At 38.8% G+C, this 11,216-nt stretch overlaps 1 protein-coding gene across 2 annotated transcripts in view; it reads right to left on the bottom strand.

Annotated features, from left to right (window-relative positions):
- Positions 1 to 1,005: 1,005 nt before the first annotated feature.
- LOC138019150 (uncharacterized) overlaps positions 1,006 to 11,216 on the bottom strand; it is a 135,974-nt gene continuing 125,763 nt past the window's right edge. For both annotated transcript variants that reach the window (XM_068865839.1, XM_068865847.1), the window contains 9 exons: positions 8,539 to 8,583; positions 8,143 to 8,187; positions 7,591 to 7,794; positions 6,141 to 6,263; positions 5,462 to 5,812; positions 4,763 to 4,988; positions 4,197 to 4,349; positions 3,648 to 3,784; positions 1,006 to 1,538 (listed from right to left, as the gene is read on the bottom strand). In XM_068865839.1, coding sequence (XP_068721940.1) covers positions 1,303 to 1,538; positions 3,648 to 3,784; positions 4,197 to 4,349; positions 4,763 to 4,988; positions 5,462 to 5,812; positions 6,141 to 6,263; positions 7,591 to 7,794; positions 8,143 to 8,187; positions 8,539 to 8,583 — 1,520 coding nt within the window. In that variant the 3' untranslated portion in view covers positions 1,006 to 1,302. The remainder of the gene's footprint in view (positions 1,539 to 3,647; positions 3,785 to 4,196; positions 4,350 to 4,762; positions 4,989 to 5,461; positions 5,813 to 6,140; positions 6,264 to 7,590; positions 7,795 to 8,142; positions 8,188 to 8,538; positions 8,584 to 11,216) is intronic.

Here is an 11,216-nt window from a genome sequence, read left to right as displayed (position 1 = left end):
ACGATTACTTGATGAACATAATAGGCTGAGAGACATCTATTAAGCACAAGGGGTTGCTCAGTGCATCCGCGGGTAGATCAGTATGAGTCAGCCTAATAGAGGACTCTATGGGCTCAGAGAAACAGATCTTTTTTTTTGACGATTCACCCAAGTGAGCGAATCATTTTTGTGTGTGTGTGTCCCAACAGGCATATTGTATAAGGCACGCAAGAAAGGATGCATCCATGTTATGATGACACTGCTGGACATGCATGCTCAAAATTAACTTGACAAACAAAACTCTACACTTTCCACGTACTCCGCGGCAGGGCATGGCACTTAATGAATCACAGGTATCCCAAAGATTAGTGTAGGAACAAAAATAAATGTAATTAGGGCTCACGTTCCTCACACTCTGAAAAGTGGGCAGTGACTGAAAGTACTTGTACTCGGTTAATTAAAGGTATTTCTTTTCTGCAGCCTTGTCATTATTCATACTCAAGGTGGTAGTTTCTAGCAAAGTTTTTACACTCGGCACGACGCACTGATTTCCATATTTTGTGACATGCTTTGCAGAAACAAGATGTAAATTCCGTGTGCTGAAATATTTGTCACTGATAAGTTGGGTCTTTTAAGTTAGTGACCTCAAGGAGCATAGAGAAATAGCGACCTGTTTTGGGTAATTTTACCTCCTTTGTAGCTTTGATTTCTCTGATACATATCTTATTGGTCATCCAGCTAGTCAGCTGCTCAATCACTCTTTATCGGAGTCCGTGTGCTGCATATCACCGATAAAGAGAAACGTAAAACGTTGTTCACTTGTGTACGGCGCACATGTGGCTGAGGTAATATCTCTCTGGGTAGGGGGACTTTATTCCTCCTGGCTCTACTGAAGGTATTGGCTTAAACTTGGCTTTTGCCAAACTTTGTGATACTCTAACTCGAGTTTAAGGCCACTTACTTTGAGGGATCATCTCTCGCAAGTGTCATGTTGCCGTAGTTTTATAATATTTCCACTCTGTACAATTTTTATTTGTCCACTTCTTTATTCTCACTACAATTGCTACAAGTGTGAAAATGTTGAAACAAGAAAGAAAATGCGAAGAAAAATGTTGCATGAACGAATAGTGGAAAACTTGGGAGTCTCCGCAACATGTAAAAGATAAATTCACGAAAATTGTTATAAACAAGAGAATTATTTGGCAACGCGATTTACAAAGAATGTTGTGTCAGTGTACGGTAAGGAATGTGTAGTCAGCAACAGCTCCATAGTGCACAAGAGTTGAAGAGTGAGCCCACACCAATATCACATTTCATCTTGTTTTACAAAGAATCGTCTTTTTTTGTCTCGTCATCGTACTTAATGTAAGCGTTTTTTCTTCTCATTTCTTCCTCTTGCGTTGTGTAGAGATCCCCGACTTTGTTCCGGTTCATTAGTCGCCTTGCAATGCGGTATTTGACAAACATTACTCCCAGGGCTATAACAGCGATGAGGCAAATTCCGCTAGCGCCAGCAATCCCACCAATTAGAAGGTCATCTTTTTTGTTTGCCCCGGTGTCTGACAAGAAAAAGAAATTTGTATTTTTTAGAACACTCCGATCAGGGAAATAGTTGTATTGCCCTTGCAATAGGAAGCCTTAGCAACGACGGTGTCAACAAAAACACACAAGTAGATTATGAAAAATATTTCTCACTATTGCGGTGATAATTATTCTAAAGTATTGAAACTCATTTTCGCACGTCTTGCAAAGGAAACAACTCGTTCTGTTTTCAGAGAATATTATCCCGAAAAAGGCGTTAACTTTGAATGTCTGCCTCTAGAACACATCCTGAACATGAAAAGTATCTTTGGAAAGAATGCTATTTCAATTCTTTAAATAGCCAAGATTAAAAATTAAAGTCAAGCTGGTAGTGTTCTGATCTACTTGTAGTCAGAGGAAGATACTATTAGTACTAAGAGTTGCCAGTGTACTGGCATATGCTTGGTCTTAAAGTAATTGTCTGATGCACCCGGCGGCTCAGAGAACCGGGCTGCCTTGCGGGAGGTTGTGAGTTCGACTTAGGCCGGACAAACACTCTCAGTCTTTAAAAAAACCGAGGAGAAAGTGCTGCCTTTGTAATGACATCTGCAAATGCTTAGACTCTCTAGTCTTCTCGGGTTAAGGACGATAAACTGTACGCCCCGTCTCACAACCCTTCAATGTTCAACATGTGGGTCGAGTTCCCGGTATACAGTTGTGGTCTGCCCTCTGCCCTCTGTGGTGTATCATGGTTGGGAGGGTAAATGCTCTGAGATACTAGCATCATCAAGCAACTCTAAAACCTGGGGGAGAGATAAATAAGGATATGATGATGATGAAACACAAACTCTGGATTTTGACTAAATGGCAGACGCTCTCTGCTTGCCTTGCTTTATCCCAGCATGCGGGTTTATGATATCGAATTTATATTCCATTCAGTGTAATTTTCTGTTTTTCGTAATCATTTTATCCAGAAGATAATTAACGTCGTTCACCTGAACATTCGTTGTACAGGAGGAATTACGTGACAGTAGGACAATAATGGACGTCCAAATGGCTGACAAGCTGACAAGATTTGATACCTTCTATAACAAGTTATTTACGAAAGATAAAAAAAAAAAACACACGCTAATTCCCTCAGAATGCGAAGAGGAGGTCGAAAGGGTTTCGGTTTGATTTGATTTTCAAGTTTATATCCTAGAGGAAACTATAAAACAACCAGCATTTACGCATAATCTGAAAATGTGCCACAGTGTAAGATTGAGAAATTACGAAGAGATGCATGGTGCCATACGAATTACAGTATGGACAGTTTCGTGTTGCATTAGATAGCGGTAACCAATCAAGTTATTTAAAACAATGTTTATCAATAGTCCGGGTTCTAAACTCCTGTCCTGTTTTTTGTGACTTACATTTCCACGACTTACGTTTCCACTACCTGATTTAAAGTCATCTTCGGGTGCCTCCAAAACGAAGATCTATTGAAAACCTACTATTAACTGAAGACAAACTACAAAGGCAAGGACGGCTGGTCTATAAAACCTATTATCCATGTTCAAAAAACAAAATTAATTTGGATTTTTGTTTTGTAGAAATACTCGCCTCAAACTACAAAACAAAGACCCTTAATAAAAGGCTTCATTTGACGCTAAAACATTGAAATCGGTGAGACCCACAACTTAAAATCTATTTCAAATCAAGGGCGAGTACGGCTGGTTTATAAACAAGGCGCCCTTGACTTAGTAGTTTGTGGGTCTCTCCATCCATTTATTGTTTTAGCGTGAAATAAAGCATTTTAGAGAGCGTCTACGTTTTATAGTTTGAGGCGAACATTTCAACAAAAGGAAGACTTCATCACTTTTGTGTTTCATGGACTCGGACAATGCGTTTTATGAACCAGCCGTCGCTTTTGCTTTGCTTTTGCTTTGCCTTTGCTTTGCATTGGTTTTGTGGTTTATCTTGAATTAGTAGGTTTTTATTAAAGAGTTACCAAAATCAGTCCTTCTCAGGTTTTTTTTTTTTCCGATTGCTTATTGTGGAAATGGTTCAATTTATGTTTCCACCTTTGAAACAACAGTACTCCATCATTTTGTTTCTCAAATGAAGATAAATTATATCGTAATGAGGGCGATACTTAATAAAGTTACCTCCTTGGTTAACTTCTTGTCTGAAAAATAGTGGACCACGCGACACAATGTTCTTTGTTGTACTCTCTTCATGTTCAGCATCACGATTAATGGCTCTTCTTTTCCTTTTATTGTCTCGCAAGCAACCACTTTGGCACCTACAAATAATTTGTTTACTTGTGTCCGTGAGTCACTCATTTAAATTGTTGGTTTAGTCCTAATTGAAGCAATCTTGCCAAAAAAAGGATAAGGTTATATTAAAATGATAATTTCAACGCCTATCATGACGGGATGTTTTTAAACTATATAGTTGCAATACAGCAATCAATACTGGGCCTTGGTAATAGCTATCAGAGTAAAACATGGTTTGAATAGTTTTAGTTCAACGGTCATCCAAAAAACTTCAAGGGCAGTTTCTGTTTTTAGTAGGAATCGAATATCTACTCTTTGGGTTATCAGGAGGCTTGTTTACGAGAAACATAAAGTGCTGAGACAGAACCAATTTTTTAGTTTTGACTTAAAAGAAAAACAAAAAACAGTAAAATCCTTGTTGCACGAAGGTAGACAAACCTGGTATTTGGAGACGATCGATGACAGGCCAGAAGCTGACAATGAAAGTAAATGGTTTTATAGTCATTGAAGAAACGAAAACTCCTCATGCTAAATTCCTGGTAAGGTCGACTCGGATCATAGGAGTAAGCCATGGTTGAATCCTTTGGGCATCTGTTGAATTTAGATAGTATTTTGTTATATTTGGTTGCATTTGAGTTCCCTGAGACGGTACTAGATATTTGATCGCCCACTCCGTCAAAGACAGACAGTCGGTTATTCAGTGAGACCTTGGTTAGTCAGACGGTAAATTGTCCAATGATAACATCACATAATGGAAGGTACGATTAAAAAATATATAAAAAGAAACAAAAAAGCTCAAATTCCATAACGCAAGAGATCAATTGGGTCATCTCAACCAAGAAGGTGTAATGTAGGATTTATTTGGAATATCAGAATCGATTAAATGAGATGTCGCCGTTGCAAGGTTTCCCTTCCGCTTTCCTTGTTGAGCAACGATTTATCATCAAAAATGTGTAGACTGTCATGTGCAAGTTTCCACTGGTTTTATTACTATGTATGCCTACCCGTTTTGTATGATGGTGTATTGTGGCCAAGAATAAAAACTTCCGTCTTTAGTGGCCCGACAGTTCTCAGCCATTATGACCAAGTCAGCACCAGATTCCACGCTGTATCTTACGTGGATGTAGTCATTCATACGCATCTCTATTGGATAGTCACTCGAGGTATACGGCGTGACAAAAGATCCACTAGTAAAAAAGTCCATCTTGAAGGTAAAATTGCCATATCCAACTGAAAAGGAAACGCTTCGTATTAATCACTATAACTTTTTTTTTACAATAATAAAATTCCTGAAGTGGTGCTTAATGAACATCCCAAAGACAGGCAAAAGAGGGAAAAGGAAGGAACAAGGAACAAACGCAGAAAATGGGGTCAATAATCATACGATTTAAAGGAGTTTGCTAAGAAGAAATATTACTAAAATTCGCCCGAAGAGTTTTTAAGAAGGGTCATCGTATTCTGTGCTCCCATTGTGCAATGCTACGTATGGTTTAAATAACTACAAGAAGAAAATAATTCCTTCAGGCAAAACTTGTCTTAAAAACTGTACGTAAGAAAATATATAAGACGCCATCTCTTTTAATTTACAATACATCTCTTCTAAATGCCCTCTGTAACTGTTCAGTAAGCTGATATACATGTAAGCTAAGCATTCAAATGAAAATTCAGCATTATTTTAAAAGAGTAAAATTAATGAAAGGTACCTTCCTCGCCAATGTAAATCCCCTGTGGAGTGAAACTCAAGCTTACCAAATCCCTTCGAGAATAGCTACAATAAAATGGAAGTCTGATGTCGTGTGATCGAGTAATAACTTGATCAACGATAACAGCATCCACTCGTAGTTCATTCCAGAATAATAGGGAATCTTGGGTTTCGTTAACAGACGTTCCGCAATCGTTGAGTCGAGTATTGATTATCAGATGAGTGGAATTTTCCGTAGCTCTGCATGATGGGTAACGCAGGTGAAGCTCTTGCACTTGAAAGAATGGAAAGGACTGCTTCTCTAGGAAAACTGTCATGTTGTATTCGCCACACGTGACGGAAAAACCGGGCTCTGAAATAAACCAGTGTCATGTGTAGATTAAATCGGTGATGGGTGAAAATTTGTGATACCTTGGGACCAAAATATGCTAAAATCTTCAACAAATTTGCTGTGCCTCCGAAGTCTACATGTTTTAACAGATCTGGCCTCTTACTACTGAGTGATACCACTGGGTGGGGTGGTAAGCCTTAGTCCAGTCAGTCCATGCAATGATTCTTCAGGCCAAGTACTGTAGGACGTTTTAAAGCCCTTTAGGTTATTTTATAAACGATATGTTATGTTTTTTGTAGATTTTTTAATTTAGTCAAATCGTAGATTTAATGAAAAATTGATTATTTACCAACACATGTTAAATTGTTGGCGGCCATTGTTGTCCCATCAGGACATCCACAGTAATATGCGCCTGCAATGTTGTAGCAGTGATGACTGCATCCTCCATTGTTTACTGAACATTCATTTATATCTAAGGAGAATGAAGGGAAAGAATTATTTTTTTTTCAAAATGGAAAATTATTATCATTAGAGACTCATATTTGACTTTCCCTGAATTTGCTCGGCAAACTGGTTGCGATATGAATGTCGGAAATGAAATGTAAAGGAACGAAAAACGTTGCGCTCATTTTTTCTGACCTTCCTAAAAAATGATAAATGGAAACTGGGAAAAGCCTTTTTTGGTTTGCACAGAGAGGTAGTAACGGGAACAAAACAGGGGCTAGGTTATAAGGCCTGGTACTATGCAGTTTTGTTAACCCAAAAGTCAATTATGGAACGACAACAGCCAGTAGCAATAACAGGGTAAACCACGGGGGCGGTATAATTTAAGAACATCAGCTAATATTAAGCCTACAAGGGTGAGAATTTTGCCTGCCTGGTTGATGTTCTTTTTCTTGATTCTGCTTTATGGAATAAGGTTGAACGAATTTTGTATTAGGCCCGATATTGCAATATATTTTATTTGTCTTTCCTAAAAGCAACTTGTATGAAGACAATACTGAAGTGGTATATCTCTAAGCGTTCCTTAGGCAGCCAGTGCAAGATTCAACTTGAGTGGCACTGGTAGGAATATGAAGACTAATAGCGCTTGGTGCACCAATCGCTATTCAATAGCCAATAACAATGATATAGCTGATACCATCAGTCATATCTCACCTGACCAACCTACACTAATGGCACCCTTTTTTGCTGACCAAGCAGTCCACAGACCAGAGCAATTTTACGATCCAATTAATACAAACTGTTAATGGACTCTGCAGATGACCTCCACACAGGTAAGATGCTCAGTGATCATCGCAGTGAGTAATTAACGTTACTTGAGCAGCAGCGAAAAAAAGCCTGGAAAATTCAGGCTTTCCTTTCGTTATTGCTCAAGTAACGTTAGTTAATCACTTCGATGACCACTGACTTGATTGATTAACTTGATTCTCTCCGGAGTTAAAATGTATTTGGCATATTTATTAACTTTTATCGAACGCAGGCCTTTCCCGTCACTATACTCACCTGGAGGATCAAATTCCACAGAGGAGCGCAGAGATCGTCGTTGGTTGTAAATTTATTGTCCCTTTTGCATTAATCTATTACGGATCACTTTTTTAAATTTTATATCATATTTATATATGAGTGAAACAGCGAATACTAGAACACGCTTTGATGCATCTTCACTCCAGTGTTTGAGTTTTCATTATCGTTAGATTTTTTTTCAAAGATTTGGCACTGATGCTTACGTTTAAGTAAAGCCCCACATCCAAGGACCACTCCTAATAGCACTTCTGAACGTAACAATTTATATCTACCTGAGCAAGTTTTTCCATCTGCATTTAATTGATATCCACCAACGCATGAACAACTGTAGCTTCCTGGGGTATTGTGGCAAGTTTGTTCACAGTGTGATGGCAGATGGAGGTGAAAGTCAGGATCTCCTACTGGAACAACACTGGAACTGTGATAGAGTAAGCTCCAGGGGGTTTTGGACGCCGGTGTTGGGTGAATTTCGATGGCTAAAAATAAAAAATAAAGGAACATATATTAGACTATGTGCTTGTTTAGTTGGTTAAGTTTGTTCGTTTACATTTTCAAAAGGTCACGACAGGCTTCGTTTTCAAAGTCACTTCCCATTTTGTATTTACCATTGTATGATCATTTTATTTTGTACTCTTTAAACTAGTAGTGTGCAGAGTCATTGATTAGAATCAGGACCCAGCAACTGTCGAGTGAACCAGCCGACCAACAAATCCGAACAAAATACTTGTGATAAGTTGGAAAGATTCTAAAAGAACTGCCGCTTTAAGAATTGTTGGAGTAAAAAGCACATCAGAAGGCGTAGATGTGTGAAATTGCATACGCACCTGGCGAAGGAGAAGTTTGAGGGATGCTTGACGTAAAATAGTTTGCTGTTGGAGCAAATCATATCATAGAATGAGCAGTTTGTAATTTTAAACCCCTGGAAAGTCGCCCTTGTCTTATAGTTTCTAGTCTCCTTTCACAGAATAAGCTCTTCCTTTTAAACCACTGATGATAAATTATCACCATATTTTTCCTCATCTGCGTTCTTAATTTAATGAGTTAGTATGTTATTGTTCTGTTTGTTCTGTGCGTCTGTTCGTCCCTTTAGTTGATTGATCTACTGTCCGAACAAAATACTTGTGATAAGTTGGAAAGATTTCTAAAAGAACTGCCGCTTTAAGAATTGTTGGAGTAAAAAGCACATCAGAAGGCGTAGATGTGTGAAATTGCATACGCACCTGGCGAAGGAGAAGTTTGAGGGATGCTTGACGTCAAATAGTTTGCTGTTGGAGCAAATCATATTATAGAATGAGCAGTTTGTAATTTTAAACCCCTCGAAAGTCACCCTTGTCTTATAGTTCCTAGTCTCCTTTCACAGAATAAGCTTTTCCTTTTAAACCACTGATGATAAATTATCACCATATTTTCCTGATCTGCGTTCTTAATTTAGTGTGTTAGTGTTCGTTCAGCTCGTTTAGTTTATAACTCTTGTGAGTGGTTTTTTGTCTGATCAAATTAATTTACTCTGTTGTGTAAAACGTTTTCTAATTCGGCAAATAAATGGATGGTTGTTGTTGTATGTTATTTCTCTGGTTGTTCTGTGCGTCTGTTCGTGCCTTAAGGACGTTCACGCGAAATTTTTTCAACATTGATTTTCTTCTGAAACTTTTACCACTGTAAGATGATGAGTTAGTTATGTCAGAAATGTAAAAAAAATGGAGGGTCACCGACTTCGTTTTGGAGAGAACATGTCCGGAAAAAACACCAAAAATGTGACAAAATCGGGCTTCGTTATCGAATAAGGCCAGCGTCTGTAAACCCAAATATATTGCAATTAAATCTTTGAAGTGAAATCTTCTCTGCCAAATATTGTTTTAGTGGACTAAGTTAATTTAGTCAACTGGTGAGGTTCCCTTAAAGATCAAGTTCGCATTTAGCGACCACAGTTTCACGCGCCTTGCAGCCGCAAGATGGCAGGATTTGATGTCCCGTGAGCAGAAATCTTGAAATTTTTTGAACTTCCCACATTGATTTTTTGTTCATTTTTGGACAACGTGGAGATGATTGAAAATAAATTCCGTTTCTGGAAAGAAAAATAGGGGTCACCGAACGTCCAAGACCATTAAAGGCAATGGCCTTTTGCCCTATCAGTTCTCATTTTATTACTTAGTGCGCGCGCTCGTGTATGCCGTGGCATGTGCATTTGCGTGCGCAGTAAGGATGCGCAGAAACAATTGGCGCGAACGTCCTTAAGTTGATTGATCTACTTTCTCCAAAGTCTTTCAGTGGGTCTGTACCGTAGCTGTAATTATATTTGTTAGGGTCACAGTAAACACCTCACGCATTTGTGGACACCCTACTATATATCCCTTGAGTAAAAGTCAAATGACAGCAGTTACTTTCGGAAGTGAAAGGGCTAACGGAATTTAATTTTATGCAATCATTTGTTTGTATATATTTTAAGAATCAAGTGCTCTGTAGATTTGTTTGTATTAGTAACGTTGAGGGACAGGCAGTTTTCGGTCACCATAATTTCTAGAACTTATATACTGTGCCGTGAAGCCAGTGTTTGAAATTATAAATCAGAAAAAAATCGAACATGAAGAACGTTGCTTGTGCTCAGAAACCCACAAGACTTGCTAACCACAGCGTTGAATTTTTATGGAGCTGGATGGATCATTTAGGTCAGATCTTCCACGTAGTCATACGGACAGAAACCTCGACCGAAAGTGCCTTCCAGAGAGAAGTTAAAAAACTCAGTGGATGTAGTGGCCTGGTGTTACAGTTATCGTCCATAGACAATCCCCGGTAATTTGGGTATCTGGATGGATACTTCGGACAGGTGAACCTTGCAGGTCAGTTGTGATTGTGTACATGCTCCTTAAGAACAGAAAAAACACAAAGTCACCCACTAAACCTCACTGATCTTGTGAACTTTCGTGTGAGGACTCCTCATCGCGCCCTCCGCCGTCTCTAACCTTCTCCTTTCCTTTTGCCTGTATCGCAAAATCATTTCTATCATTGTGAAGGGTGACAAGAGTAATCTTTAGTCTCTACCGTATCAAACAATCCGAAGATTGCAAAAGCAATTGAAGAGTTTTTGGGCTACTGCTCTATAAATTACCTCGATTCAAGTGCAATTTAGAAATCATATCGCTAGTATACCCTTCAGTCAAAGGGTGCCCATAACGATATGTTTGCAGTTGGTTTCATAAATGGCATCACTGCTCAGTCTTCATTGAGTACTTCACTTTCAAGGAATAGTAAAGTGAATCATTTTTTAAGGCCCGCTCCTGGATTGTAGGCAAAATTATTTCAAATGTCCTCAAACGCTACCGGATCGTAACTTTTTTAGATGATAAATCGGTTACAGGTAAAATGTTGTTTTTCCTTCATGAGCAATGAAGGAAAACACTTGTCTGCTCTATACTGAACAGACCTTTCTCGTCTTGGTAAAGAACAAACGTGCTTCATGGACTATTATACTAGTGAAATTGCGGATCCTTGCCAACGATCCAGCAAACACAATCAGCAGGGCATTTATTTTGTTCAGTTTAGGGATTAATTCCTGCAGTTTGTATGAGTGCGGCTGACCTGGTTATTTGTTCCGTTTTGCTCATAGCACAGTGGCACTCTTTCAGCGCTCACAGACAAACACGGATGATTCTATCCCTTTAAACGTGAAAGATAACATGTTATTTTTCACACGTGAAAAAGATCACTGTTGCTATGCGTTACATATGCTCTGAGGACAATGATGTAATTCTTCTTGATAGAAGCCAAGTGTCGAGTGGCTTTGATGGTGTAGAATGCTCAGAATATGTGTTTTACCAGTTTCAAATCCTCTGATAGCGTGACGCACCAAGATACGGTGTTGGTTGGTCCACAGACGTCAGTGTTTGGCAGAGCACGATGT

The sequence above is a fragment of the Montipora capricornis genome, chromosome 2 (assembly GCF_036669925.1).
Source record: "Montipora capricornis isolate CH-2021 chromosome 2, ASM3666992v2, whole genome shotgun sequence".
Classification (NCBI taxonomy): Eukaryota; Metazoa; Cnidaria; class Anthozoa; order Scleractinia; family Acroporidae; genus Montipora; species Montipora capricornis.
Note: the sequence above shows the minus strand (reverse complement) of the source record. Positions and strands in the feature narration are given on the sequence as shown.